Source organism: Poromitra crassiceps, assembly GCF_964638095.1.
Source record: "Poromitra crassiceps genome assembly, chromosome: 11".
In the NCBI taxonomy this organism is placed as follows: domain Eukaryota; kingdom Metazoa; phylum Chordata; class Actinopteri; order Beryciformes; family Melamphaidae; genus Poromitra; species Poromitra crassiceps.
The window spans coordinates 38,889,787-38,916,944 of record NC_139643.1 but is presented as its reverse complement, the minus strand read 5'-3'; the positions used below and the strand labels follow the sequence as shown (position 1 = coordinate 38,916,944).

Sequence of the window (27,158 nt, the reverse complement as noted above, 5' to 3'; positions counted from 1 at the left end):
CTGCCTAAAATGTAGAGATGGAAAAGTGATTGGACAGAATACTAATTAAACTCAATGATTATCAAGCAACCATCAACCCCATTTGAGAGAACGCTGGGATGAAAGAGAAGCTGATGACACTGACTCAGAATTTCCTGATTCAGCAAGAAAGGTTTTGCAAACTATGGTCCAGAAGACTTTGAGTAACTTTGTGTTTGAAGTTTTGCCAGGAAACTTGCACGGTCTTTTAATTTTTGATTTTATTTTTCCATTTCTTGGGTGGCAACCAATGTTTCCAATTCAGGAGCACACACACAAGCAAAAACATATTGTTTTGTTGTCTACTATTTTGGCCATCGGCCAAAGCCATAGGACTTCACCAGTCACAGGATGTAAAAACGCCCTAGAGCGCTTTCACATCAGCGGGGAGCAGCGCTGAGCGCGTGATGCAACCTAATGCAACGTGGAGGCAAGTGATTAAATTCTGATTAATTTAGATTTGTGTTAATCAAAGTAACTCTTCCCTCATCAAGATTGCTTTAAGGAGACAATTAAACAATAACGCATCCGTCTAATGTGTTGCCACCATAATTCCCCCGCCCAGGTTCTAATATGTTCATTAGACATGAACAATGCCGTCAGTGTGCTGTGATGTCTCCACTACAAACCCTGCATTGTCTCCAAACATGACAGAACTAATGTATGTATGTGACTATGTAGTGGTGAACAGGTGTGACAGATCTAACGCAGCTACAATTGACACCTGTGCCTTTGAGCAATCGTGTGTGTGTGTGTGTGCGCGCGTGACTGCATGTTAGTCTCAATGTGCATGCGTCAAAAAGCAATGAGAGGCATTTGACAGCAAGGTAAATATGCGAGTGCAGGTTGTCTGTCCGTCTGTCCGTGTGTGTGTGTGTGTGTGTGTGTGTGTGTGTGTGTGTGTGTGTGTGTGTGTGTGTGTGTGTGTGTGTGCGTGTGCGTGCCCACGTGCGTGTGTTGGAGTGACGTGTGATTCATTAGCGGCGGCCAGCTAGCTGCGTGTGGTGTTCCGGGGAGGGGAGGAGGGGGTGGGGGAGGAGCTTGGGGGCGTTTGCCGGGCACTGCCAATCATCCATCTTAGCTGTCACCATGGCATGGCACCCCCCACCCCCCCCCCCACCCCCCGCCCTGGGGGAGAGCGAGGGAGTGTACGGACGAGCGGAAACCTGTGAGGTGTGAACCTGAATAGGAGGGGAACCACGACAGGAGGGCGAAAAGAAAGGGATGAAGAGGATGACAGGTGACAAGCGAAGACGGGTGAGAGGAAAGCGGAGTGGGGGGGGCGATGAAGAGAGAGAGGGAGGGTTGCGAGAGGGGTGACAGGTGACGGTTGCAGAGGGAGTGGCGGGGAGAAGACGGGAGAGAGAAGAAAGGAGGAGGAAGTGGATTGATATTCCACACCAGACGGTTTCTTCACACTTGGAAAGTCTCAGCCTCCAAACTCTCCCCTTCTTCACCTTGACTCGCTCTCTCTCTCGCTCTCTCCCTCCCTCCATTTTGTGATTCCGCTGGCCAATGAAAGTGCTCTGAAACAATGGGACTGTGAAAATGGCCATACGACGGCCCCCATCAATCCACAATCTATGGAACACGACAATGTATTAATACATGAGGTGTGCGGGAACTTATTCAATCCCCTGCCGCTCGATTGCGGATGTCAGTTTGTGTCCCACGCTCGAACAGTGCATGTTTCCAGGCTGTCACTTAGGATGTCATGGTTTACCGTACAGCGCAGGGAGCCGCTTACACTTCTCCCAGTGTCATAGCAACCAAGCTGTGGGGCCGTATGGGCTGGTGACGCATGCAAGCGCGCAAAACATCCATGTAGATCAGAGGTTCTCATGTGGATCAGGGGTTCTCATGTGGACCAGGGGTTCTCATGTAGACCAGGGGTTATCATGTAGATCAGGGGGTCTCATGTGGATCAGGGGTTCTCATGTAGAGCAGAGGTTCTCATGTAGATCAGGGGTTCTCATGTAGATCAGGGGTTCTCATGTAGACCAGGGGTTCTCATGTAGACCAGGGGTTCTCATGTGGATCAGGGGGTCTCATGTAGACCAGGGGTTCTCATGTAGATCAGGGGTTCTCATGTAGATCAGGGGTTCTCATGTAGACCAGGGGTTCTCATGTGGACCAGGGGTTCTCATGTAGACCAGGGGTTCTCATGTAGACCAGGGGTTCTCATGTGGATCAGGGGTTCTCATGTAGACCAGGGGTTCTCATGTAGATCAGGGGTTCTCATGTAGATCAGGGGTTCTCATGTAGATCAGGGGTTCTCATGTAGACCAGGGGTTCTCATGTAGATCAGGGGTTCCTGTGATGGCATTTTCCATATATCATGTTATGTTATCCTTTCATATATCATGTTGGCATTTAATGTATGTTAAAGTCTTCAAGCTGTCCTGTCTGTTGATTGACATCTGTAACCAGAGACAACTTAGACAGTGTGGTTAAGGTGTGACGGAGGCCATTCACGTCTTTACCGTGGAAAGTGCAGAGCTGACATTTATGCCTATAACCAAGATGAGAGCTTCCAGCTGACAGGGCTGTGCTCAACCGTCGTTTGGAGTTGGAACACCTGCTAGCATCTGCGGGTGACCTCCGGTTCACCTCTGGAGGAGGCGAAGAAAGGCAGCAGGCGTGGTGGCTGCTCTGTGCTTAACATGTGTACTATAAACGTATGTGTAAGTCTTTGTTGCATCACATTTTGACTCTGTGTTCTTGACTTGTCAGCAAGCTTGTTAATAAATCGTTTATCTTTGAAAGTCAAGTCTTTGAGTCTTCCTGATTGTGAATCTATAATTAGGGGTTCACATGTGGATCAGGGGTTCTCATGTAGATCAGGGGGTCTCATGTGGATCAGAGGGTCTCATGTAGTTCAGGGGGTCTCATGTAGTTCAGGGGGTCTCATGTGGATCAGGGGGTCTCATGTGGATCAGGGGGTCTCATGTGGATCAGGGGGTCTCATGTAGTTCAGGGGTTTTCATGTAGTTCAGGGGGTCTCATGTGGATCAGGGGGTCTCATGTGGATCAGGGGGTCTCATGTGGATCAGGGGGTCTCATGTGGATCAGGGGGTCTCATGTGGATCAGGGGGTCTCATGTGCATCAGGGGGTCTCATGTGGATCAGGGGGTCTCATGTAGTTCAGGGGTTTTCATGTAGTTCAGGGGGTCTCATGTGGATCAGGGGGTCTCATGTAGATCAGGGGGTCTCATGTGGATCAGGGGGTCTCATGTGGATCAGGGGGTCTCATGTGGATCAGGGGGTCTCATGTGCATCAGGGGGTCTCATGTGGATCAGGGGGTCTCATGTAGTTCAGGGGTTTTCATGTAGTTCAGGGGGTCTCATGTGGATCAGATGGTCTCATGTAGATCAGAGGGTCTCATGTAGTTCAGGGGGTCTCATGTAGATCAGGGGTTAACATGTAGATCAGGGGTTCTCATGTAGATCAGGGGTTCACATGTAGTTCAGTGGTTCTAATGTAGATCAGGGGGTCTCATGTAGTTCAGGGGGTCTCATGTAGATCAGGGGGTCTCATGTAGATCAGGGGTTCACATGTAGCTCAGTGGTTCTAATGTAGATCAGGGGTTCTCCATGTAGTTTTTCCTTATTATTCCCCCTTCCCAACAAGCTACATGGTCGGTAACAATGGGTGTCTTAGGCCTTCTAGTTTCATATGATACTGGGATTTTCACTGCTACAGCCTCTGAAGGACAGTAAACCTAGAATCGGACCAAATACCATAATGTCATGCAACTCATCGCGGACCAACAGAAATGTCCCAGAGGGCTGCATTTGGATATAGATGTTTAACTCTAACCCTACCCAAAAGTAATGACACACACACACATCAGCAAAACCTAGCAAGCTATATGGAGAACTCCAAATGTGACACAATACAACCAAAAGTCAGCCTCATTCTGTAATTGGTAGCCTAGAGCAGACACACACACACACACACACACACACACACACACACACACACAATAGATATTGAGTGTATGTGCTGCTATAGTTAGCTGCAGTGACATTTACTGTATAGCGCTGGGCCATAGTAAGCATTTTCCCTCAAATCTCAAAAAGGGGCAGAGTCTTACAAAGTGTAGAGAGAGCAGCGCTGTGCTGAAGACTGAGAACAGATGCGCTCGGCAAGAAGAGGAGCTGGAAAGCGGCGGGAAGAGATTTACGTTTTAAGTGACCTCATAAAATAAGTGAGACCGAGTTTTTGGGAGCACAGCTGAGCTGAGCGAGCAAATGGATGGGAAAAAGATAAGAAATGTAAAACAATATCTGTGCCATCAAGGGGCCGGGCTATTATCTATGACTCGACTATCCAACAGCGCTGCCTGGCACAAGTTAGCCCTCCCCTGTGTCCAGAGCGCTGGCCGTGCCAAACGTCCTCCCCGGGTCCTGGGCTACAGTGTGAGTCCTCCTCTGAAACATAACATCTTTCCCGGGTCCTGGGCTACAGTGTGAGTCCTCATCTGAAACATAACATCTTCCCCGGGTCCTGGGCTACAGTGTGAGTCCTCCTCTGAAACATAACATCTTTCCCGGGTCCTGGGCTACAGTGTGAGTCCTCCTCTGAAACATAACATCTTCCCCGGGTCCTGGGCTACAGTGTGAGTCCTCCTCTGAAACATAACATCTTTCCTGGGTCCTGGGCTACAGTGTGAGTCCTCCTCTGAAACATAACATCTTTCCCAGGTCCTGGGCTACAGTGTGAGTCCTCCTCTGAAACATAACATCTTTCCCGGGTCCTGGGCTACAGTGTAAGTCCTCCTTTTAAACATAACATCTTCCCCGGGTCCTGGGCTACAGTGTGAGTCCTCCTCTGAAACATAACATCTTTCCCGGGTCCTGGGCTACAGTGTGAGTCCTCCTCTGAAACATATGGGCCGGCTCTGTAATTGGAGTGACATTAACAATACACTTATGCATTAGGGAAGAGCGCTCAGGTGTGCATGCTGACTTTTCTGTGGCACCAAGAGACCTTAATTAATCATAGAGGAAATGGCCACTTTATTAAACTTGTTGGCGTGTGATTTCTGCTGAGAAGGTGGCGTAATGACAGCCTTGGCTGCCTGAGCATTTTATTTCCAGCGCCCGGGGAGGTGCGGGGGGGAGAGGCACGGAAGAGCTGGGTTTTGGAACTGTATAGCAAAAAAAGGGTAGTGAATTAGTGCAGTGGTTCTCAAAATGGGGTCCGGGGATGCCCGGGGGTCCTTGAGGGGCTTCCAGGGGGTCCCCAGCAAAAAAGGGGGATAATTTATTTTCACTGTAATTCCATTCATAAGTAACACATGGGTCATGGGTTTCATACACTTTCTGTAATAAAATATCTAAAAATCTTATCAGATAGGGTACCCTGGGGCAAAATCTTATCAAACGGGGGTCGGTGGTCTAATTTGTGTCCGTTTAGGGGTCCCTGACGTGAAAAGGCTTGAGCCACTGAATCAGGGAAAGAAGAGAGAAGGACAGAGAGGTTGAGCAAATGTTTGAAATTGAAGATGTGAAGAATGGATGGCGAGAGAGGCACAGAGAATATTTTGGCGAATATGAATGGACAACAGGGTGTGTGTGTGTGTGTGTGTGTGTGTGTGTGTGTGTGTGTGTGTATGTGTGTGTGTGTGTGTGTGCATGTGGTTGGGTGGGATGCCGGGTGGGTGGGGGCGCTGTGCTGGCGCGTGTTTCCCAGCCATGTGTGCTCCTATGTGGGCTTCCTGACTCCCAGCCTGGCTACAGATGGCACAGTGTCACAGCGCTCTGCTCAGCGGGCACACTGACACAAGCCGTTGGCCACACTGACACACCGACACACACTGACACACACCGACACACACACATACACACACACACACACACCCACCCACGCAAGCTTGCATACAGACATTTGCATTCATTCTGATTATGGTAGGTAAGGCTTTTCTTCCATACTGTACAATGTCCTTCAAGATCCATAGATCATATAATGCAATATGCACAGAGGACTTTACATATATGATTGCCTGCAGTGGACTATTTTCAGCAAGCGTATCATGTAGGGTCAGACTACACACACTGGCAGGTGTCGCTGCCGCGGGGTTCCGTGCTCGCTGTGAGGGAAGGACAACTGGCACAAGCACCCGACTGGGAAGCCAACACATGAGGTCCTGTCATGGTAAATAAGATATCAGTTTAACCAGAGAAAACCTTGTCAAGGCACATCATGGAGGAGCATGTTAGAAAATGATAAGTAAGACACTTGGTTACTAGTAGATTTTTCATTCAAAATCGTGGCCGATGTAATTTTGGAATGACAGGCTGACTGTGCATAATGCGTGCAAGTGTGTTGTCATCTGCCTGTACACCTTACATCCGCATCACTTGCACTGCAAAAAATGTCCCACAAGTCATCATGTTCATTCAAAATGCTGCCAATAGCATCAAGAACACATTGGCTGATTGAAGGAGAGATGCCAGTGCAAAGAAAGGCTGATTTGCGCTGGACAAAGAGGTGGAATTATCTCATCCCATCAGCAGAATGTGGTACTTGTTAAAAAATAACAGTGTAAGCCTTAACGCTGGATGAGATGGCCTGTTATGATGGATAGTGTGTGTTTTGCAGTCTGTACCTCTGCAGTAGGGCAGGGGGAAGTCCCAGGCGGCCGTGCCCGTGGACGTGGCGAGGCAGGACAGGGTGGTGTGACCCTCCAGCACGTAGCCCGGGCTGCAGCTGTAGCGGATCTTGTCCCCTATGTTGAAGGTGGACCCCTGCTGGTGGCCGTTGAGCAGCTGCCCGGGGTTCCCACATGTATAGCTGGCCAGAGCTGGGGGGGGGGAGGAGAAGAGAGGAGAGGGTTATGATGGAAACTTTTTTGTCCAGTTAATAGCAGTGGGAAGGTTGCTGGTTTGATCGCCGGTACTGACAATACACAATACATGAAGCCCCTGTGTGTATGTGAAGGACAAGTCCAGGAAAGCAAAGAAAGTAGCCGGAAACGCTGCGATAGAACATAATGTGAGGTTCATTGGAAAACATCCTTGGGGTTGTATCTGTCCTTGTAAAACAATAACGGAACATTCATTCATAGTATTTCTGTCATCCATATTTCATGTAGGCCTGCCAGGGTTAGAGGATGAGAAAGTCAAACAAGCAAGTCATAGATTTATCTGAGCATGCCAAACGAATAAATCCTCAGACCGTGGGGGGGGGGGGGGGGTAAGCAGTTCTAAACATGCATCTCTCACAGACACACACACACACACACACACACACACACGTCTTCGGAGTCCCTAGTCCCTCACTCATACACTCCTACACTGTAAGGGAGCTGGCCAGAGCATGTGTTGGACTTTGGCTGAAACTCCGTCTCTCCACAGGGACTCTGTGAACTCTGGTGAGAAGAGCAGAATGGCTTCTATACAGGAACCCGGCTTACTGGCACCCCACCATGGCACCATGGCACCCACTGCACACTCACTATTCAACCTGATCAAAGGAGGACGGAAAAAAAAGATCTCTGTATCAGACTCTGCCCATATCTTAGTCTGGCTTAATGTCTGTTCTATTCTGGGTATCAGTCTCCTTTGGCTGCACTGCAAAATGCTCACCTTAACAAATTGGGTGTGCAGGTACTGCAGAGGGAAAAGGACTTGCCTTCACTTTGATAAGAATAATGTTTTTTTGTGTGCATTTTTTTAGGACTTTATAGATTGAATGACTTGTTAAGATGAGATTAGTTTTTGAAACATGAATACCGGTAGTGTATATTGCAATTCTGCTTTATCGTATTTGTTTATTTACTTTGAAGTATTGCTTTCAGCCTAACTCAAATGTACAGCAAACAGATTCTAAATAGTAAAAAAAATGAAATCTGAATCCCGCCTTGTGTTTTACCAGTGAGTGTATCCTCCTCCCTTTCTAGCCCAGCCAGCTAGAGCTTCCATACAGCAAGCTCTAATAAGGAGGGATCCATCATGTTGCCCAACAGTGCCTTCCTCAGAGCTGGAGGAGAATTGACTGGTAAATAATGTGAATGCAAACTGTCAGCATCCAGTCCATCCTGCAGTAGGAAGTGACCAAGCTGAGACAACAAACATCAAACATGGGTAAGTGCTAAAGACATCACTATATCAATGCAGCTTTCCACAGCTGTAGTCACGAGGGTTACATGTACACTGGTTTGCTCATGTTATGTATATCGGCCTGTATTGCTGTATTGTATAATAATGTCCACCAATAGACAGAGGTCCCTCTCTCCCCAGAGCTACATAAAGCACTCAGTGAAACCTGCAATGGCATTTTCTTTGCACATTTACTTATGTTCATTTCTTGTGAATTAATTGTCCATTTAAAGGCAGTAATGTACCCCTCTGCGTACAGTCAGACTGTCTCAGACACCATGTCTCCTTGTCATTTGGGTTTCAGTGCAGTGGATAGTTCTAGACTTGTCTTCTTCTTCTTTTTTACCCCACAATATTTAATATTGCGACAAAATATTGACAAAAAAAAATCACAATCCAAAAGAAGTTGGTCTCAGTATTGGACAAAAAGCCATATTGGTGGAAGCCCAGTAGTCACCCACATTCCACAACATTACCCCACTTGCCTAAAGTAGCTCTTGGAGAACCTGTTTAACAGCCAGACACACTCCCTCTGCCCTGACCCAGTATCCCACTGACAGATTGCCTTGTCACCTTCAGGCTCCAACGTGCCACAGCCTTTATTTTGACCAGCCAAGGCCTCCTTATTACAACTCCCCACCCATCGCTATCGGATTAGCATACACACAAGGTCTTTGGCTATTATCATATTAGCCGATGGGGCTGAGGCGTCAGTGCGGCATAGCCACAGGGGGCCCTGGTGGCCAGAGATGGTAACTGCTTCATCCCTGTGGTTAATCAGCACTGCCTGTGTCAGAGGATATTGAATCTGGGAATAGAAATGAGCGTGGAGGGTGAGGAGGGTGAGAGGAGGGGAGAGTAGAGGAGGGTGAGGGGAGAGGAAGGGAGGTTGAGGGGAGAGGAGAGGAGGGGAGAAGAGAGGAGGGTGAGGGGAGAAGAGAGGAGGGTGAGGGGAGAGGAGGGTGAGGGGAGAAGAGAGGAGGGTGAGGGGAGAAGAGAGGAGGGTGAGGGGAGAAGAGAGGAGGGTGAGGGGAGAGGAGGGTGAGGGGAGAAGAGAGGAGGGTGAGGGGAGAAGAGAGGAGGGTGAGGGGAGGAGAGGAGGGTGAGAGGAGAGGAGGGGGAGGGGGAGAGGAGGGTGAGGGGAGTGGACGGTGAGGGGAGAGGAGAGGAGAGGAGAGAAGGGTGAGGGGAGAGGAGGGGAGAGGAGGGTGAGGGGAGAAGAGAGGAGGGTGAAGGGAGGAGAGGAGGGTGAGGGGAGAGGAGGGTGAGAGGAGAGGAGGGTGAGGGGAGAGGAGGGTGAGGGGAGAGGAGGATGAGAGGAGAGGAGGGAAGGGTGAGTGGAGAGGAGGATGAGGGGAGAAGAGGGGGTGCTGGGATGAAATGGAAGAGAGGAGAGGGACAGGAGAGCAGTGAGGTATGGGCTATATAGTGTGGGTGGAAAACCAGTGGAACCAGATGAGAAACGGCAGATGTGTGAGATAGAGGAGGGGATGAGCAAGGCAGAGCGGAGGGGAGGGGACACGTGTGTGTGTGTGTGTGTGTGTGTGTGTGAGAGAGAGAAGGAGAGATGATCAGGATGACTGATTTCATTACATTAGTACTGATTGAGGGCACAGCACTGTCACATTGGAGATGTGTGTGTGTGTGTGTGTGTGTGTGTGTGTGTGTGTGTGTGTGTGTGTGTGTGTGTGTGTATGTGTGTGCATGTGTGCGTGTGTGTGTGTGTGTGCGCGCGTATGTGTGTGTGTGTGTGTGTGTGTGTGTGCGCATGTGTGCGTGTGCGTGCATGTGTGCGTATGTGATATTCCCATCACACTCTCCATTTCAGGTTATTAGTTTGGGCAGTAAATTAAGTCTAATAGTGCCATTACTGGTGCAATCCCCAGAACAGGGCTGCGCCTGGAGCGCTGAAGGGGCAAACTTTTCTTTCCCTCTCTAAACAGCTGACAGGGGTTCATCAATAGACTGCAATTAAATGATGACCGGTTTAATTCTAAACCGTGGTCAAATTCCTGACGGTTATTAATGTTTCAACATTTTATTATCATTTACAGCACATTGCTGTTATTACAATGCTTTGAATAACATGGTAAACACTGTCCTTCACCAGCCAAAGTTAGTCTCCCAGCCAGGCCAGGGTTGCAGCCTTGGTGAAATAATTTTAGTGAGTGTATCACTACATTAGGGCTGTCCCAAACGATTATTTTCTTATCGATTAATCTAACGATTATTATTATTATTATTAAAGAGAGAGAAATAATAATATAATACTGTAGGGACATATTTAAAATTAGTCTAAGTCTAATTTCCATGTCTGTTATTATGATATGATCATATTAATAATAATAATTATTAATATTAATCTTATTATTATAATAGATAGTGCCTGCCTATTTGTCAGTTGTCTGCTCTCAACACGAAAATACTGGACCACCTGACACAAATTAAATTGATCATCATCATGAATGATTCATCACTGTATGTATGAACCCTTTCCCTAAACTGAGGAGGATCAGTATTTTTACAGGACATGGATTAATTTAATCACTGGAGTAATGTGCAGCTAACTCAGCTAAATGTATGCACGTATGCATGTCGAAACGTTGTCTGATTATTTTGCACCTTAAATAAAAGGCATCATTGGATCCGAGCTGCTCCAGACTTATTCCTTTAAGTATTATTGCGTCCCTCCTGTGATGCACCGGACCTGCCAGTTCCTACAGCTGAAGCGCAGTTGGATCCTTCACTTCAACTAAAAGTATGTTTGCATCAGTGTGGGCGTAATCTCATTTTACATGGCCGTGAACGCAAACAGAAGATTGTAAACAGCCGAATAGCACTGTTAAATGATGCACACAGTAAATTAACGTGAGCAGCAACAGACTAACAATGGTCTGTAACGTTAGTTTAATCAATTTTCTACATGTTAGCCATGAAAGCAAACAGAAATATGTACGTTAACGTTAAACGGCCGAATAACACCGTTAAATGGTGTAATGTTATGTTCGCTGCGGTGCAGAAATTACTTTCAACATGACGGTGATGGTTTAGAAACTACGTCAATGGTAAGTGACTACCACTATCAGAAACACGTTCCATGTTAATGCTAATATATCATGCTTAGACAAACATCGCCTATGGTTGTTGCCCTAGTTTGTGGAACCCCTCAGCACGGCTGTATTCAGCCCTCAATTATAAACCGCAAACAGTCACGACGTTAACAACTAACCAATGCTGGGGGTCCGTATGGAAAGTGGAAATCGAAATGGTTAAAAGTTAAATCAATTTGGTCATTCAGTGGCATTTTACTGCCATGTAAAGTAACCACAAGTAACAGTTAGCCGCTAACATTAGCCACACTATTTATGTTTTGTGACGATTGTGACGAGTCGAGGCACGTAGCGTGCGTCGACGTAATTACGTAGTCGACGTCATCGATTACGTCGACTCACTGGGACAGCCCTACACTACATTTTGAAAATGTTCAGCACATTTTAACAACACCGCGATAATACTGATAATAACCGTGATAAGTTGGTTACTATAATCGTGATATGAAATGTTCATACCGTTTCATCTCAACCGTAATCCTGTTCTTCAACATGAATGAATCTGTCAAGCATAAACATCAAGAGACTGACAAGTATATACTGTAGGCTACTGCGCAAACTGCAGCCGAAAAACATTTTCATGTAATTTTCCAAACAAAGATTTTCAAAAAAAGGGGGCGAGAGAGAATCGATTATGTAGTGAAGAATCTTGCTACAGTCAAAAATCCCATTCATGTGAAATAATGTCTATCTATATGTATGCAAGTGCAGGTGGCCCTGATTGAATATCTACAGTATATAGCAAAAAGCAGCGGTCTAAGGGGAAAAAAAAAGATCACAAGGCCTATGTGCTTTAAACTCATTTGTCACAATCTATGGCATTTATTCATGCAAGCAACATCCTAGAGCGAGAGAGAGGGAGAGAAGGAGGAAGACCGGAAAAGAAACAAAAACACAGACAAAAACAGCTTGAGAGCCGTAACGAGAAAACAATTTGGAATATTTGCAAGGCGACTCTGCATTACTCTCCATTAATATCCTCCCCTGCACCGCCTTTCATACATCAAAATTAGCTCACAAATGATTCCGCAACACCGCAAGCGTTATATAGCCTTTGAAGTGCAATTTAGCAGCACTTGATGGCTCCTCCCATCATCACACGTGCGTTATTAGACCCCCCCCCCCCCCTTCCCCTACCCCCAGCCCCAAATTCCCCCCCCCCCCCAGCAGCCCTGGAGTGTTTGTCATGGCAGATCCATAAGTCACTGGGCTGGGAGAACGGTGACACGTTTGGTCCCTGGGGCCCGGGACGCTTTAAGCACTTCCACTGCTGAAACGGCAAAGGATGCCCCTCGTCCATCACCGCCTCCCTCGCTGCAGCGCGTTGGAAGCCGTATGTACACATACACTCAAGCGTGCGCCAACTTCTGTGGGCGACGCACAGAGAGCCACGCAGGCCCTGCCATCCATCATCACTCCATCCATCCCTCACATCGTCTGCACACATGCTAGGGCCCGGCCGGTACTGGCTTTTGGAGGCCGATGCCGATGGCCGATATTCTTTATACTACTTTATACTCTTTATACTTATAGTCACTTTTTTTTCTTGCAATGATCCCTGGGAATTGAATAATTGTGAATACAAAAAACACAAGTGGAACAAATGTATAACTTGGATTAAGAAAAAGGATCAAAGATACATAAGATTCTGCCTATATCAATCATATCGCCCGTATCAGACAATATACACCAATACCGATATATCTGTGATAGGCCATCGATGATATTGGCCGACCAATATATCGGTTGGGCTCCGATAGATTATTTTTCTTCTTTCCCGGCGCCTCTTTCCTGGTGACTGGGATGAGGGACAGTGGCGATGGAGATGGTATGGACCTGGTCTCCTGTGGTGATGGAGATGGTATGGACCAGGTCTCCTGTGGTGATGGAGATGGTATGGACCTGGTCTCCTGTGGTGATGGAGATGGTATGGACCAGGTCTCCTGTGGTGATGGAGATGGTATGGACCTGGTCTCCTGTGGTGATGGAGATGGTATGGACCTGGTCTCCTGTGGTGATGGAGATGGTATGGACCAGGTCTCCTGTGGTGATATAGATCGTATGGACCAGGTCTCCTGTGGCGATGGAGATGGTATGGACCTGGTCTCCTGTGGCGATGGAGATGGTATGGACCTGGTCTCCTGTGGTGATGGAGATGGTATGGACCTGGTCTCCTGTGGTGATGGAGATGGTATGGACCTGGTCTCCTGTGGTGATGGAGATGGTATGGACCTGGTCTCCTGTGGTGATGGAGATGGTATGGACCTGGTCTCCTGTGGTGATGGAGATGGTATGGACCTGGTCTCCTGTGGCGATGGAGATGGTATGGACCTGGTCTCCTGTGGGCTGACATTTGACCCTAATAAGACTGATGCTCTCTCTTCTTGGGTGTGTTCAAGCCTGTTCCACCAATTTGTCATCCTCTCTTCCGCGGGAACAGGGAATACTCATATACACTTGCATACTGTGAAGCCCATTTGTCATGAAGTGGCTCTTCAAACAGCTTATCCTGCAAGATGGAGAATCACCAATGTGTAGCACTTTGTAGCGAGAGAGAGGCGTCTTATGAAGAAATGTAGTCATTTTTAATAGATACAATGTAATAGATGGATACAGTACTGTAGCTCCATATAGTAGAAGGTGAGGTAGAGACAAAATAATTTCAGCTATGATGAGTTCCAGGTTTAAAAAAAAAAGTGTACTGTGCCTTCTGTTATGAGGAGGACCGGGAGAAAGAGAGCGAGTGGTGGGGGGAGAGAGAGAGAGAGACAGACAGAGACAGAGAGAGAGAGAGAGAGAGAGAGAGAGACAGAGACAGAGAGATGTGTGTGGAGAAGACAGGTGGAGAGACAGGTGTGCCTCAATACACTTGATCCAACATCTATCACTCAGCCTGTCAAACAGAGTTGGAACCGGCTCAAGCTTGACATTGCAACAAAGTAAGAAAAGTATTTACACAGTAAACAAATGCGTGCACGCACACACACAAGTGTGCGACTGTGCGCGTGCACACACGCACGCACACACACACACACACGCACACATCACTCCTCCCCTCCCTTCTCAATCACCAGCTTCCCCAGTTTCCCCTTCCAATCTGCAGTTTCCCTTCTCTCTCTCCTGTCCACTAAGCAAAGCAATGCAGAAGGAATTGTGGCAATGGACCCTTTTCACTTTCAACTTCCCATGAAGGAAGTTGGAAACCCTCATTAGTGTTTTGCTTGCACCTGTGTTTATCCTGCCTTTTCCACACAAAATGGCCACTGTGAAAAGGCCCTATTAAGACTCATACTTGCGAGAGAGAGGGAGAGAAAGAGAGTGAGAGAGAGATTCAAGACGTTTATTGTCGCACAAGTACACTTTGTGTGTGTGAAATCGTTAGGCTGGGAGGCTCCATAGGACATAAAAATATAAGACAGGGCAAATAAAATATTAATATAATATAAATATTAACAGAGCATACAAACTGCCCTCCCTCTTCAATGAGACCTGAAAGCCCCCACAAATCAGGGCTTTATCACCCCCCCCCCATGGACATTATCCCACGGACACTATCCTACGGTACGGTGGCTCAGTGGTAGAGCTGTCGCCTCACAGTCAGAAGGTCCTGAGTTCGATTCTCGCCTGGGACACTGTGGGCGCTGTGGTTGTGTTCCCCCCCATATCCTCAGTGCCCACTGCCCAGGTGGGTTATCTCGTCGTAAGGGCCTTTCTCTCTGTGTGGAGTTTGCATGTTCTCCCCGTGCTCCCCCAGGGGGTTCCTCCATATATAACCCCCCACTAAAAACATGCAGAAGATCAGTTCGTCATCGTCATCCGACCAGTGATGACAACATCCGAAGTTGGTCCCCGGGCGCTGTACGAGAAAGCGACCACTGCTCCTGGCCTGCCCCTCGGAGGAAAGGACATGCCTGGATGGGTTAAATGCAGAGGACACTTTTCACCGGCCACCGTCAGCATGAGTGTGTTGTGGCCGCATGCATGTATTGTGGTGTTCGTGTGACAATAAAATACGGGCTTGTCCGTTACGAGAGTTTTTACTCCCCCACCCCCCAACCCCCATTATACAGGTAGCCTGTGTCACTTTAAATTACTTTTTACTTTGCACTTTATAATTTGAAGCGTTTTCTGACAATCCCTTTAAAAAAACGCATTTACGCTTCAAAAGTCATAAAAGTGGTCCTCATTTGTGAAGATTATCCTGCTGAAGAGACATTTCCTCTCCCAAAACTTTCGTTAACCACAGACCTTATTTCATGCATTTAACCGAAATCTCCATTCTAAAATCCTATAGCCCTTTGCCCTTACGAACCAACATGGCGGCGATTTGCTACTTGCGAGTTGTGACTCATTGTTGCGGTACTCTATTGGGAAAGTAGGACACATACAAAGATGCTGATGGAGACGGCTTCTCCGTCTGTCACTGAAGAGAGTTTACCTTATTTAAGAAATCCAGCTTCACTCTAAATCAGAGGCTTGTCTTTACTTCACACTTTTTTGATGTGCATTTACATACTCATTTACATACTCTGTTTTGCATTCACCTCATGCCACCCTGCCATCTCTCTCTCTCTCTCTCTCTCTCTCTCTCTCTCTCTCTCTCTCTCTCTCTCTCTCTCTCTCTCTCTCTCTCTCTCTCTCTCTCTCTCTCTCTCTCTCTCTCTCTCTCTCTCTCTCTCTCTCTCTCTCTCTCTCTGCGTCCTCCCCTCCTCTCTCTGCTATGCGTCTGGAAGTGACATTGTGAGATCGATCCCAACACACAGGCGCATTAGCTCAATAAGCAGTTTCTGCTTTGTCAAGCAGCAATTCAATCAATGCCTCCTGTTCCCTACACACATGGGCAGGACAATGGCTGGCAACTCCCATCACTTCTGCTTAGAGAGGCTGAGGCATGCTGGGACCAATGCACTCTTTCCACCCAAGAAATAGATAGCACCCTATGGTTGCATGTGTGTGGGTATGCATTATGTGCATATATAAAATACAACACATGTAACAAAATACTACATTTCATGTACTGTATGACTATTGGATTCCTCAACTACAAGCAAACAATCTGAGACTCTTCCACTGGTCAGGTGATACCAAGCGAGAGCGCCTGTGTGTTTTGCCTGCCTCCGGTCTGTTTCTCCGGCTATCGATCTGTTTCTTTTGAGCTATGGTTACCACAGGGCTCAGAGCACTGCTACAGGCTCTGGTTTGTAGCCGGCCATCGCTGTCCCCTGCTAAGTGTTAACACAATGTGCCATTGATCCCCCTCTGGATCAAAACACAGACGCTACTGTAGTTCCTGGAGTGGAAATGTAGCAGTCAAAAATATACAAGTAAAAAAAAAACTGCATGTACTTGTTGTGCGTGTGCATGCAGGAGTGTGTGTGTGGGTGGGAGGGAGAGAGCGAGAGACAAAGTGTTGAATCCATCATGAAACAGTTATGGTCATTATGGGCTTTCAAGACATGGTGTTGTCACGCCCTCTCACCTCTAAGTGACATAACAGTTCACTAATTGCTTTAAGCGTTGCCAGATAACAATGCAGATACATGTAACAACTCACTTCACGTCTGGAGGGAGAAGCAGCTGCACTCGCTCCTTCAGTGGGAAGAGGGGATTTCAGCCAATTAAATGGCAAGCAAGACAACGGTGTGTGCGCGTGTGCATGAGCATGTGTGTGCATGAACAGTGCATGACAACGCTGACGAAGGCTATCGCTGAAACGCGTACGTTGTGGTGCAACAGGAATAAAAAACCCTCAAAAGGACTTTTTGAGTGCTGGCTCCTTCTCTATTGCTTTGTGCATGAACAGTGCCATGCCATTGTTCCGAAAGCCCAATGGTCCGAAAAGCTCAGTGCCTAGCTCCAACCACAACAGTGACATCTGACAGCCTTGACCCTAAGCTTGCTCTGACCCAAACCTCCCTGACCCCTGACCCCAACCGCCTCCAGGATAATGCTCTGGTAATAGTACTCTATCCATGTCGACTGATGAAGGTCTGTGCAGCAAGTGCACTCAACTTCAACAAGAGATGGGAATTAACGGTATATATATATATATATATATATATATATATATATATATATAGATATAGATAACGGTGAACTCAGCAGCCAAAGGTGTGATTGTGATTATGCTGGCCATGTGGTCTATGGCACACTGGTCTCATTATTCTGTACTCATCGTCCTGGAAGTGGCCGCCCACCTCAGTCAGCTCAGCTGTCTGTCAGGGATTATAGCTCCTGGTTTCTGTTCCCTGCTTTTCCACACTGAACGTTCTTCCATTTGCTTCATCAAAATCACATTACAGGTGAAAAACATCCTTGGCATGGTAGATGGGGGTAGCAGTGCTAAAGCGTGTATATCGCTGCTCAAACAATATACCGTTTTTCAAATTGGACATAAAATCGATCTCATCGTATCCCAGATTATGTCACTGTAAATCGTAAAGATAAAGAATGTGGCGACGTTCTCGTAAATGCGTGAACGTGTACAGAATAAATCTGGTGTGTTGCAAAGGTGTAGTGGAGATGTCCTAAGGTAACGCTATATGTGAGCGTGAGGTGTACACTACACCTAAATGAAAGATACATCAACACTACACTGACTCTACATGTGTATAGAATACCCGTGTATCATTTCTAAGTCTATGTAAATCATTGGCGTACTCTTAAAGGTTTGGTCAGATCTTACAAGTCAGGACATTGGTCAGGCATTCCAGCTACAGGTTCTCTACAACACTGACTGGGCTGCCTTCCTCATCATTCCTGGGTGTGTGCTTGTGTCTGGTCCTGAGCGTACAGCATAATATACGATCCTGCTCGTGCATCTGGGTTAATGTTGTGCCCGTGAGAGTCGCTGCATCAACGGATCGGGGTGAGACATCCGGCTTTGAAAATCCCCGTCTGACTTCCAGCTTAGCTGTGCATAAAACCCCTCTAGCTCGACGGCGAGTGAGATTTGAAGAGCAAAATAGGGGTTTGCATCTCAGTCCACACACACACACACACACACACACACACACACCACACACACACACACACATACAAATACAGAGCGGAGTGAACTCCTGATATCCTCATTCCCCCACGCACACGCGACAGCAGGTGCAGTAAAAGGGATGGCTTCCTGTGTGGGAGGCGCTGGGCTGTGAAGGGGAGCTCATGGAGAATTGATGGCTGCCGACACTGTCTGCGAGAGGCAATAATGTGCCATTCAGCAGCCATGTACTATATATGAGAGGAAACTAAGAGGGATAGGGGGAGCCCGGGAGACCCCCGAGGACAGGCGGAAGAGAGATGAGAGACAGAGGGAGAGGGAGAGGGAGAAGAAGAGAAGAGAGATGAGAGACAGAGGGAGAGGGAGAAGAAGAGAGCAGCACATCTGGGCTCCGGCTTGAAGCATCTCAATCCTTCTGGCTTTGCAGATTGATCTCTCCACGCTGACATCACTCTCTCAACGAGAGGGAACGCATTGCAATCATGTTGTCACTGCTACAAGTGGACAGGCACACATAGACACAGACACGAGATCAAGATCAAGCTGGCATACAGCAACTATGTGTGTGCGCTGCTACCTTCACTGGTATACTATAAAGTAGATATGGTGAATGTTAATTGAATGCAGAGAATTGAATGAATCGGCTGAGAAATAAAAAGTTGCTTTTTTTGGTAAGAATGCATCTAATTCATGGCTGCATTATGTCTTGTGGCATTCCAAAAATCCGTTAAAAAGCCTGTATTTGGCTGGTCATGATTGTAATTTAAAAGCTGCTGAAAATATATTTCTGCGGTAGAACCCAGTTTTGAACTTCTAACTGTGACTAGCATTAAATTCAGACGTGAGTGTGCTCTACTCGTAATTCTGATATTTCTGACATGAACTGAAGACAGGATAAGAAAGGGGGAATGCGTAAAGAGGTTAAAGGCATGAATAATATAGTATCATAAATAATCGAATGCAAGTAACATTATTTTTCTTAATCCTAATGACCTAAGTATGTATCTGTTACAGTAGATCAGTCACTGTAATGTGATTACTGAACTGTGTCAACAGTAAAACAAAGTAGTGTGATCAACACTGGCACTAGAGAAGCAGAGAGTACTGTACCAAAACCTACAGTCTTTAACATTAAACCTCCATGTCTGTTTTCCTGCATTCTGGCTTGCATTGCTTTCCCCTCTTCCAATCCTCTCCACCCTGCACTCCACGTTGCCGTGGCAACAGTCAAGGCCCACCAGGGAGGTGTTGGTGGATGGAGGAGTGTCGGTGCGTAAGTGTGCAGGTGTGCGGAAAATGTGGAGGAAAAAAAACACGAATGCACCTTTTTCCTGGGAACAAAATAAAAGTGGGGATCCTCCCATGTGTGCAACCCCCCTGACAGCAGTCAAAGTCCTGTTGTCACGTTGGTGCTGTCGCTTCACACGCTACATGGCAAGGATGTGCAGCAACAGACTGCTGTCACTGCTGGGGGAAGGGGGGGGGGGGGGGGGGGGGGTTGGGGGGTATCATTGAATAGCATGATCCTCGCACACGCTACGTCCTGTCGGTGAAACTCCTCGCTGTCAAGTGAAAAGAAGCGGCTGGCGACTGCACATGTATTGGAGGAAGGATGTGCTAGTCTCCAACTCTCCCCAGATCGGCAGGGGGGGTGGAGCAACGACTGGGACAGCAGGGGGAATTGGCCACGCAAGCTATAATTGGGAAGAAAATAGTGGGGGGGGGGGTTGTCAGGAAAATAATTTGATTAAAAAATGTGTATCGTCAATTCAGACTGACATCCGATTAAACATGTCTCCCTCACACCTCATCTTTCTGCTGTCTATCCATCTCCTGTCTGCTTAATCATCGGTAGTTCTCTGACCATTCAATCATCTAACTAATGCAGGCAATACAATTGCAATGCCTTGACGGAGGAACAGTGCATTTGGAAGGCCAAGGATGAATCAATACATTTACAGTACTTAACCTTGCTTTTTTCCACCTGCATCTCTATCTCTATCTCTCTCTCTCTCATATCTGTGGTGAAGGGTAGGGGGATCGAAGGCTAGCCACCATTTGAACTTTTCATGAGGGCTATCCCTTTGTTGTTGACGCAACCATCACTGCCAGCACCACTGTGGTCAAACACATCATATATACACATCTACAACCATCTCCCCTCTCTCCATGTTCCACAGACACACAAACGGACATAACAAATGCCACCCCAAAACACATGAGTTTATAATAAGAGTAGTAGAGTGGTGGAAAGAGTACTAACATATCCTACTCAAATACTACTCAAGTACTGCTACTGTGCTCAAGTACAATTGTGTAAAGGTGTCTACAGTAGTTAAGTAAATCTAGTCTACTTGAGTAAAAAGGAAGTAGCTCATACTTAGTAATGAATTACTTTGAAGTTGTTAACTTCTTATGAAAGTAAACATTTGTAGATGTGATCTTTCCTATTCAATTCTAAAAGGATGGGAGGGCAGAGCTCAAACTAATAATAATTTAGATCATTTTAATTGGACATTTTGGAAATGATCAGTTCAGTTTCTGATGCTGATAGAGAGCCACAAAAGGTGTCCTTTGTAATGGATGTGATTTAAAATGTAGTGAAGTACAATACTTCAGCAAACTAGAAATACTGCATCACAGCCTGCATCCATGTCTGTCCGGACTCATACAAGTATGAGTACCAGTTGAAACCCACAGCACAATGGTGTGGCGATTCAGCCTATGGCACTTTAGGCAACAACACGGCTAATCATATTGAACTTTGACCACCAAAATCTAATCAGTTCATCCTTGAGTCCAAGTGGACGTTTGATCCATCAAGGCGTTCATGAGATATTGTGTTAACGAGAATCGGAAGGACGGACGTACAGTACGTACTGTATGTACGTACAGAAGGACGGACGGACAACCCGAAAACATAATGCCTCCGGGCCATGGCTATCGCCAGGCGGAGGCATGAAACTGTACTGACAAAAAACTGTATACTGTATATATATAGGTAAAATTACTGACTTACTGAAAAAAGACTAAAATTTCAGTATTGGAATTATCATAGTATTTGATAGAGGGTTCCCACTGGAATGGACTGTTTTACCTACAGTATAACTGGCTGTGACTGAGGCATTTACATCATCAGAGGCATGTCTGAAGTGGCCCTCTCTCATTGACCCTGCAATAATCATCCAGACAGCCATACTCAGGCCAGACGTATCACTCTAATAGGGGACACTGGCCAATTATTGAACTGGAGGCACAGTATGTAACGAAGATGAGTGATGACGTCACAGACTCCCATCAATTACTGTGTTCCAGTGCATGGCTAGTAGTGGCTCTATTGCATCATAGACTTCTTCTCTACTTCACAATACACCTCCCCCTCCCCCTCTATCTTTTATTTCCTTCTAATTACTTCATCTTATCTTCATTTCAGTCAATCGCGCCCCCTAAAGCAGCAGGGTGCCTTGATGTTAGAGGCAGAGCTGTTTGGGGTTTTTCCGGTTCTTCTCCTGTAAATCCCATCCAGTATTCCCCGAGCTAGACTCTTCTTTTGATTCCAGGCCTAGGGGTGTAGCTCCCCCAGAGACGCACCATCTTATAGTCAATGCTTGTTCCATCCTTTATGATGTTTCTTCTCAACTTGGGTATATCACAAAGATATAGATTAAGTTACGTGAGACACGCATTTGATGTGGGAAGAAAAATATAAAAGTTCTGATCAAATGCAATATACACACACTGACGCTGGTGGGAAATGAACAGTACTGAATGTTCTCACACTCACACACACACACACACACACACACACACACACACACGCCATTCTGGGAGTGTGCGAGGGAGGCGCCGTGCTAACTGCTGCAGCTCTATGAGTGACATTTGGAGGTGATGCTAAGCCTCCAGGAACAGCTCTGGGCTTTGTAGCAATTTGGGCGATGTGGCCATGCTCGGTATTGCAAGTCACGTGATGCACTGGACCCAGAATAAAGCTTTTTTCCCCCCATACACTTACAGAGGGAAATAAGCAGTTGTCGAGTTGTCGCTTAAAACACATTGCATAGGAACTGTGCACTCGGCCATATAACGGAGCAGAATTCCATTCCTAACTCACACATAAGATGCCAACCCCCCCCCCCCCCATTCTTCTGACAACCATGTCTCCTCCAAAATAGCAACTGTCTCCTCCCTTTGACACAACACATGGGCTTGTTCCCGGTGTTTGCCTCATTACTCTGAATAAGCGGCTGTGAATTAAGACGGCAACTAGAGCAGGTAGCCGTGCTAAATGACGGGTAAGAGACAACAGAAAACAAACAGGTGTGCTGTCACGTCACGCCTCCATGCTTTCTGCACCGCGAGTACGTCAGGCACATGAGAGGCAGACAGGCAGACACACTGGGACATGGACACACATCAACACACATCAACACACACACACACACACACACACACCAAATCAGCTAAAAGCCCAGGTTGTGTGTGACTCATGTGAAGATATCTGTCTCCTTGCAAGCAGCCGCAGGAGGAGGGTTTATTTCTCGATGACACTCGCTCTTCTTCTCTTCTCTTCCCTGCAGTAAATCAGTGTAGAACGGCCGAGGCTGCTGCTCCACTCTCAGGGTCAAAACAGTGCAAACGCAGCCGAGTACAACAAGCATCGATTCTCAATAAGTGGCGGAGAATAGGAGCAAACACACAAGACCCATGTGTTGGGTGAAATTGCGCATTGGACAGATGCCTGTGTGTCCATGCGTGTGCATGAGTCTGTCCATGTGTCTGTCTGCATTCTATTTTTTTGCTGGCTTATGTGCGTACAGTATGCACGTGTCTCGCAATTTGGAAAGAGCGAGCACTGTAATATATCACAGTATAGACTGAATTATACGCAATCCAATACAGAGCAATCAGCAATCCTATAACTAGTAAGTAACCAATACCTAAAACATCCTAAGTGCAACAGCTGTGCTAAACAATACCATTTGCACTAGGATACATATTTATGTGGCTAAAAAAAATCATTGGACAAAGCTTCAGCCATAACAAATGTACTAGACCTTAAATGTGACCTTTGACATTTAGGTGGCTAACAAGTGAATAGTACAACAGTCGATAAGGTCTGAAGGGGATGAGCGGAGGGAATTGACATTGGCTGATCGATCCGGCTGGCTTGATGAATGGCTGCGCATTAGAGCGGCCTAGTAAACGGAGAAATGATTAAACACAGCAGGCAAGTGGGAGCGGCTTGGTTTATATCAATTAAAGCCATGCCAAAGTATGCACTGGTTACTGTTCATAACCGTCACTGGGTGTTTGATCACAGACGGGAAAACATGCCTGGAAGGCAATATGGATGTACAATTAGATAAGAGAAAATGCTCGATGATATAAGTAGTCTTACTGAACTTGCGTATGCCGAAGTCTTCGCTAGATAGAGTTTGTGTTGTTCAAATTTAAATTTCCATCAAACTAATTGAAGGGGGCAATTGAGGGGAACCAAAAGATAACGCCTTGGGCAGCAATAGCTTACCTAACAGACAGGAGGATGATGAGCCTCTATATTGCCTTTCTTAATAACGGTTATCCTCCAGCAGCAGAACATTTTCTCGATCAATAAACTGTCAGACCTATTTACCTGTAAAGACAGTAAAGAGTAAACAAGCCAGCAAATACCACACTGTCACAAACCAAATATGAGGGATGATTTGATATGGCATTGATTACCTTTAGAGGTGGGTGCTGGTGACGGCATAGCCCCACCCCCCCACGCTGAGCTAACGCAAAACCCCCTGCTATTCGATCAATACAGAAATACGTAGTTTCTCTCTCTCTCTCTCTCAGCATTTTAACAGGTGCCATGAAGCTCTTTCTACCTTGCACAAGGGTTGGATGATATGGACGAAATCAAATCAAATCAAAACACTTTTTTTTTTAAACCAAATTCCTCAATATCAATATTGAGACAATATTGTAGGGATGACATGGTGCTTTCAGAAAATATTTACACAATGAGATTTTTCATAACATAATAATCATCAGTAATCTGGATATAATTACTAAGTGGGTAAAGGCTAATGGAACAGCTAGAGCAGTATGGTAAGTTCAGAAAATGACATCACTTTACTGTAATACAGCCTTTAAAACCAGGAAAAGACGACACTTATCCCATATCACCATATTACGATATCCAAACTCTAAGAGGATATCCAGTCTCATACAGTATCACCATATTGATATAATATCGATACAGTATATTGCCCAGCCCAGATGGCGTCACCCAAATCTCGCACGCACATGCCCACTGTACACACACACACACACACACACACACACTCACAGTAGTCAGACGCACGTCCCCGCCTCATCCCAGCTCAGAAACAATGACACCCTAATCCGAGGACAATACGGGCACTAATCCACACAAAACAGGGATTGTAGGGAGAGACAAACGTGGGAGCGAGGGAGGAAGAGAGCTAGCATGCTAACGAGCAAAGGAGGCTAATCCTGATGAGAGATAGTGAGGCTGGAGAGAAGGATAACAAACACTGTTAGAGAGAGAGGAAGAGAGACAGAGCAAAGGAGAAAGAGGGAGAGTGGGAGTTTGGCTGCCTGGGTCCAGACAAGAGCCACATGAAATCCATTGTATTTTTTCCAAAATTCAGATTATTTAACAGAATTATTTCTCTAGGCCTATTTGACTATGAAATCATTTCGGTTACTAAAATAATTACGCCTACTTTTTATCCATTTCAGACACATTTTGGAAAATTCTGCAATATTCCATGTTTTACAGTTGATTCAGTTTTCATTACCAAATTCGATGATTCTGTCCGTTTTGCGGAAATCATATGGCGCTAGTGCAGACCAGTTTTGGCTGCTTCTGGTCTGGCATCGTGATATGCAAAAGCATGTTCCTCGGTTGAACAAATTAATAACCATTCAGCACCGAGGGGGACTAATCATTAGCCAATCAGTGTCAATAAACAGCCCAACGGGTGGGACTAAGCCATTGTCAAGTGCGCCGAGGAGTAATAACAACAATGGCGGCGGCCGCCAGACGATATAGACTGCTATCGAGGCTGTTTTAAATCAATTAAAAGTACCACTTACTTTGAAAACCGAACGACATTCAAAGGGATTTTTTTATTGGTTAGGGAAAATGGAATTCCCCTGGGGAATCCCCTCATAGAAATTGCTTAATAAACAGAGGGCAAGCTCAGACTAGAAGATGGAAATGGAGTGTAACGAGTTGACAATTGAGTCTGATATCAGGCTAGGAGGAGTTTGGGAAAGAGAGAGAGAGAGAGAAGCAGAAAGGGACAAAGTTCACAATTGGAAAAGGGGAGGGGAGCGGGGGAGTGAGTGGGGGAGTGGATGGAATGATAGATAGAAAGAGTGATTGAGGGGAGAGCAGAGGGGGAGAGATATGGATGAGTAATGGGAAAGAGTTGACAACTCGCATATCTCATAAGGCCTCACTGTAGCTTTCACGCATGGATTGCTGACTCCCAATATGTGATCGGAAAGTCAAGCAAAAGGGGCTATAAACCACACACACGCGCACACACACACACACACACACACACACACCTACACACACACACACCTACACACACACACACAACTACACACACACACACACCTACACACACACACACACACACACACACACACACAGCAAGCCATCTGGGGGGGAAATACAGACTCCATTCAAAACTTTCAATGTAGTGTGATGTCATTGAAAACTATTTTCTTGCCATCTTCTGCCTACAGTATGTAGGCTAATACTACGCCCACATAAACACGGACATCCAGCTCTGAGACAATTACGATTGGTTTTATCCTCTCTATAGAGACAACACCATGTCGCCTGGCCAATATTTCCATTCAAAACCAAGACATCATCAAGACCTATCAAGATAGTATGAGTCATGACGGCTCACTTCAAAACAAAAACAGCTCAAGCAGAGTGATGAATGAATAGTGTTTTTTTCCTATCATTTATCCCACCATCAGCTTCTGCAAGGTGAACACAGCATGTCATTCAACTGACTATTACAAGGTTACTGTGCACATAGTACATCAAAATGCTTTTATGGTAGATCAACCTTTATTGGAAAGGGGAGGAAGGCTACAGAAGGTGAACTTGCGGCCTTATTTATAGCAAGTGGACTGACGGGGGTTATCTGAGGCAGGAACTAATGATATCAAAGCCTTTGATCCGGCGGACTGAGCACATGACATTTACAAGAGGCCAAGCGAGCTGCTTAATTACACACTTTCATAAAGTGTCAGAATGAGCGTGGCAGACTGGGACCGCACGTAAACAGCAGAGGAATAACACCACCAGCAACCTTTCGCTAATGTCAAACTAAACAGGTGAAGGGCATGAAGTCATTTGGCTGACATTTTAGCTGGTCAAAACTCCATCATGAGAAGAGAAATTCAGGAAATTTTGTTTTGTGTGTGTGTGTGTGTGTGTGTGTGTGTGTGTGTGTGTGTGTGTGTGTGTGTGTGTGTGTGTGTGTGTGTGTGAGATGAGATCACTTTTATAAATGCATGCATATGAGAGGGGTAAGTGTTTTAGCATGTTACGTATTATCTGAATATTGATATTTTTGTTTGACATCACACCTAACATTACCATTCAGTTCATCTGGATTTAACATTTTTGCATACGTAATCCATATCGTGATATAATTGATATCGATACATAAGAAAATCTTTGCGATTAGTCAAGTCAAGTCAAGTTTATTTATATAGCACATTTACACAACCAAGGTTGACCAAAGTGCTGAACAGGGAATATCAAATAGGCGCACACAGTTGGTCAAATAGAAATAAAAAGAAGAAAACACATAACAATATACATAATAGGCACAATCGTAACCCGAATTGAAGGCTAATTGGAATAGATGAGTCTTAAGCAGTGACTT

The 27,158-nt window shown here is 46.1% G+C and overlaps 1 protein-coding gene across 1 annotated transcript in view; it reads right to left on the bottom strand.

Annotated features, from left to right (window-relative positions):
• The window catches only part of csmd2 (CUB and Sushi multiple domains 2), a gene marked incomplete at both ends in the record, with an annotated part of 345,949 nt that overhangs the window by 236,155 nt on the left and 82,636 nt on the right, over positions 1-27,158 (bottom strand). The window contains one exon of the mRNA XM_083645747.1: positions 6,633-6,827. Coding sequence (XP_083501873.1) covers positions 6,633-6,827 — 195 coding nt within the window. The remainder of the gene's footprint in view (positions 1-6,632; positions 6,828-27,158) is intronic.